This window comes from Schistocerca serialis, chromosome 6 (genome assembly GCF_023864345.2).
Source record: "Schistocerca serialis cubense isolate TAMUIC-IGC-003099 chromosome 6, iqSchSeri2.2, whole genome shotgun sequence".
NCBI classification, from domain to species: domain Eukaryota; kingdom Metazoa; phylum Arthropoda; class Insecta; order Orthoptera; family Acrididae; genus Schistocerca; species Schistocerca serialis.
This window is the reverse complement of record NC_064643.1, coordinates 334,508,437-334,509,922: the sequence shown is the minus strand read 5'-3', so window position 1 is coordinate 334,509,922 and position 1,486 is coordinate 334,508,437. Positions and strand designations below refer to the sequence as shown.

The 1,486-nt window shown below is 41.6% G+C and overlaps 1 protein-coding gene across 3 annotated transcripts; it reads right to left on the bottom strand.

Annotated features, from left to right (window-relative positions):
* Positions 1 to 235: 235 nt before the first annotated feature.
* LOC126485123 (THAP domain-containing protein 1-like) lies at positions 236 to 1,222 on the bottom strand. Of its 3 annotated transcripts, XM_050108757.1 has the most exons (4): positions 1,011 to 1,222; positions 679 to 937; positions 429 to 566; positions 236 to 323 (listed from the first exon to the last, which is right to left on the bottom strand). In XM_050108757.1, the coding sequence occupies exons 1-4, from the start codon at positions 1,079 to 1,081 to the stop codon at positions 273 to 275; spliced, it is 519 nt and encodes a 172-aa protein (XP_049964714.1). In that variant the 5' UTR covers positions 1,082 to 1,222; the 3' UTR covers positions 236 to 272. The 3 variants fall into 3 exon arrangements, with proteins under 3 accessions (XP_049964714.1, XP_049964713.1, XP_049964715.1); XM_050108756.1 differs by having other exon boundaries at positions 261 to 566; XM_050108758.1 differs by having other exon boundaries at positions 261 to 566; positions 679 to 856.
* Between the last annotated feature and the right edge of the window lie 264 nt (positions 1,223 to 1,486).

The window sequence follows — 1,486 nt, the reverse complement described above, 5'->3', positions numbered from 1 at the left end:
TAATTTTTTCAGGTATTCATATGCTGCTGGTGAATAAAAGTACACAGTCATCGCAAACATTTTCACATTTGTTGTGTATCTATTACCCTTTGATGAGAGAGAGTTGTTCACTAAATTGCACACTAATTCCACTTGTGTTCCTTTCTGATGATTGAGGAAGTTATGTAACTTTCTTCTTCGAATTTTTTCACGGACACACTTCAGTTTACGTTTTAATTCGTGCACAATGTCTGAGAAAAAAAAATGCAAGTTTCGGTCGCCTTGTCTTCCATTTATACTTTCGACTGTATACCACAATCAATTACTGAAGAACCAACTGCACTCTAAATAAGGAAATAATTTCGTTATATACGATTGAAATAACTGAAGGTTTGATGAAAAAATATTATAAGAAAACGTTGGGGGTGTGAAAACATCCTTATACTAACGTTTTCGACACAATTCGCAGCTTCTGCATTGGGTAAGTGTGACATGCTTTCCACGGAAGAATTCTCATTGACAATATTCTCCACGCAATCAGTAGCGTCTGCAATGGGCAAATCGAGCACGGATTCCATGACAGAACGCTATAAACAAAAATATGGACCTGTATTACAACACTGCTTAGACCTATGTAGCGTACGAAATAAATTCACAAAAGTAAAAGGCGCACACATAGCAAGGAAAGTAATTAGCTACCTCAAATGTAGAATCATCGTTGTCACTCAAAATCCTAACAACATGTCGTCGTGGCTGTTTATTTGGTGCATCAAATGTGTCGGAAACTGATGGCACTGCTTCGGGTTTGAAACGTTTCTTCCACGTTCCAGGGCTCACTGCGTAATCATCTTGTCGGAAATGGTTTCTGTAAAGAAAACTGCAAGACGTAGGATTAAAATCTTTCTGCTTCACGGAAGTAATCCACGTCTTTGGTAGCTCTGGGTGCTTTAGAGGAAACCTGTTCAAAAACATCGAATTAGCAAACGCACTAAGTCTGTATTTTTATCGTATTGTATCAGTAGTCGTATTACCTGTGAAATGGTAAGTCACTCTCCTTACTCCATCGCTTCGTACAATTGAAAGCGGAACAAGAAATCACCATTTCGATAATCCGTAATTCCTTATACACCGTACAGACCGAGAGAAACTTCTTGCCAAATACGAATATGGCGGGCAATACAGACGACAGTAATCAGCTGGTAGAGCCATCTATCGGTAGGTCCGGTAGTTGAGCATCCCTCATTTCGCTAGCTTTAGACGCCTGTCTTCAAACTCTTCACAGATAGCACACTCCACACTTTTTTCTAGTTCACTCACTCTCTTCCCCTTCCCCTCCAGCGCTACGTCGCTCATTCACCCATCACTTCAGTCATCCCTCTACTGCCTGTCGAGTGAGTGTCGACGAATCGCGCGGAGTTTGTGGGGAACGATAGGTTTATGAGGGTTTGTGGCGGTGAGGGGCGAGGGGAAGGCAGCGTCAGCTGCTTCCTGCAGTGCTGACATCATT

Coding starts and splice junctions, on each gene's coding strand:
- LOC126485123 (XM_050108756.1), bottom strand. CDS start 1,081: ATGGTGATTTCTTGTTCCGCTTTCAATTGTACGAAGCGATGGAGTAAG. Junction 938..1,010: donor AGTGACTTACCATTTCACAG/GTAATACGACTA, acceptor GTTTTTGAACAG/GTTTCCTCTAAAGCACCCAG. Junction 567..678: donor ACGATGATTCTACATTTGAG/GTAGCTAATTAC, acceptor TTTTGTTTATAG/CGTTCTGTCATGGAATCCGT.